We start from the raw sequence: 2,070 nt of genomic DNA on the forward strand, positions 1-2,070 counted from the left end.
TCTCCCTCATGTGGGAATCCCTAAGGTTTCTTCTTTTTTCCTGACTCGGGTTTTTTAGGAGTTTTTCCTCCTAAAAGGAGGGAGGGTCTAAGGGCAGGGATAACCAGTTTATGTAGTCTGTTTAGTTTTTAACAATTGTTCATATTGTATGACTCATTTTCTGCATCTTTAAAATTACCTGCATGAAGCCTAATGAGGCAAATTTCCTTTGTGGTTTTGGGCTATATAAATAAAATTGAATTGAATTGAATTGAAGGAGTCAGAAGCGGTTCTGGTTCTGGTACCGTTATCATAGTCGCAGTAAATCCCGATCCTCTGCGGCAGCGGCCATTCCAGCGACCTGGCTCGGTTGTTGTGCTTGGCAGCGAGCGCGGTCTGCAGCCATTGGCTGGCAAACAGACACCAGGAGGCGGAGCTCTTCCCTAACTGCTCGTAGCGACCCAGGCTTCCCCGGTAGGCCACACCCACACTGAAAGATTTCCAATCAGACGAGGGGCGGAGCTCCCAGTAGTGGCAGCCACCACACACCTCCTGGTTACCTTGGAGACAGAAATGACTTTCAGTATAAAAGCACAGAGGAGATGCGGCAGTGTCTGGATTTGATCGCCAAATTAAAACTCTGTTGTTAACAGTGTCAATTCTTTCAAAGTAAAAGCTCTGTAATGTTTAGTGTTTCTTTACAAACGAGTTCATGTCAACTAGTGTGTATGCAGGCAGTGGTAGAGCGGCCAGACATCCCCCAGCAGGAATCAAACCTGTGAGATTATCACAGGTCGGCCGCTCCGCCTCAGCCCCAGCCCTACCAAGCACAGTGTAGGCCTCCCCCGCGAAGCGCTCGCGTCCAGCACGCCCACCGGCCGTCTTGCTGGGCGACGGCGTGGAGCTCCTGCTGAAGAAGACAGCGTTAGAGCCGGAGGCGGAGCCAAAGCGGCGCTCAGCCAGAGGACGATCAGAGCAGAAGACGGGATGAAAACGTCCGACACAAACGTGAAGAAGCAGATAAATGGATTCTGACGCTGAGCAGAGAAAACGCGTCAGCGGCGATGGCGGCCGGGATGGAGTGACACGACACATGGAGGGTGTGGCGGTTGCTAGGCAACCGTTTAGCCGGTTCTACCTGGAGCCGTCGGAGCGGCGCTGAGGTCATCTTAGCCGGAGACGACCGGCGGCGAGTGGGCGGGGCTAACAGACCTGACAGCGCAGACAACTGTCTATCACCTGTCAATCAAAAGGCCGCGCCCCTCTAGAATATACAAGCAGACATTTTCATTCGACATCGGGCTGCTAACGCGCCCCCCAGCGGAAACGGCGCCAGCACACCTGTGCAGGTATGAGCCGCTCTCGGTGGGAGGGTTCCGGTCCTCACCCGTCCACACACCTGAACCAGAATCCGGTCCGTCTGCATCCTCACCTGCTCTTCTCTTTGCTTCTGAGGCGGGGGTCGTGACCTCTGACCCCTTGTGGCTCCCAGGTGACTGTATCGCCGTGAACCCGGAGGTCGGCGTGCGCCGTCGCCTCGTCGAAACCAAAGGAGAATGCTGGGAAAAGGAGGCGGAGCTACAGATGTTGAGGTTCTCTTTGGGAGGGTTCAGGATCAGGAGGGATAAAGAAGGATCAGAATGTTCCAGGATGTTCAAGGATAGATCTGAATGGATCTGAATGGATCAGGATGTGTCAAGTTGGATAAGGGGGGACCAGGATGGATCAGGATGGATCAGGATGTTCCAGGATGGATCTGAATGGATCTGGATGTGTCAAGTTGGATCAGGGGGGACCAGGATGGATCAAGATGGACCAGGATGTTCCAGGATGGATCTGAATGGATCAGGATGTGTCAGGTTGGATCAGGGGGGACCAGGATGGACCAGGATGGATCTGACCATCGGAGGATCAGATCCTGGGATGTTCTGGAGATCAGTGAAGGAAGTAGCTGGACTCTCGTTAGTTGCTTACCTCTGGTTTCCAGGGCAACCGGCTCGGAGAATTCCCCAGCTGCTGCTTTGTTCGTCGCTCGAACTCGAACGACAACAAACGGCGAGTCGAACTTCAAACCTAAAAGTTTTGAGGCCA

At 53.4% G+C, this 2,070-nt stretch overlaps 1 protein-coding gene across 1 annotated transcript in view; it reads right to left on the minus strand.

Moving 5' to 3' along the window:
• LOC112140807 (FSD1-like protein) overlaps window positions 1-2,052 on the minus strand; it is a gene marked incomplete at its 5' end in the record, with an annotated part of 10,498 nt that extends 8,446 nt beyond the window's left edge. Inside the window, 4 exon segments of the mRNA XM_024263812.1 lie at window positions 285-539; window positions 756-886; window positions 1,412-1,538; window positions 1,954-2,052. Coding sequence (XP_024119580.1) covers window positions 285-539; window positions 756-886; window positions 1,412-1,538; window positions 1,954-2,052 — 612 coding nt within the window.
• Window positions 2,053-2,070: the final 18 nt, after the last annotated feature.

The sequence above is a fragment of the Oryzias melastigma genome, unplaced genomic scaffold (genome assembly GCF_002922805.2).
Source record: "Oryzias melastigma strain HK-1 unplaced genomic scaffold, ASM292280v2 sc00627, whole genome shotgun sequence".
NCBI lineage: Eukaryota > Metazoa > Chordata > Actinopteri > Beloniformes > Adrianichthyidae > Oryzias > Oryzias melastigma.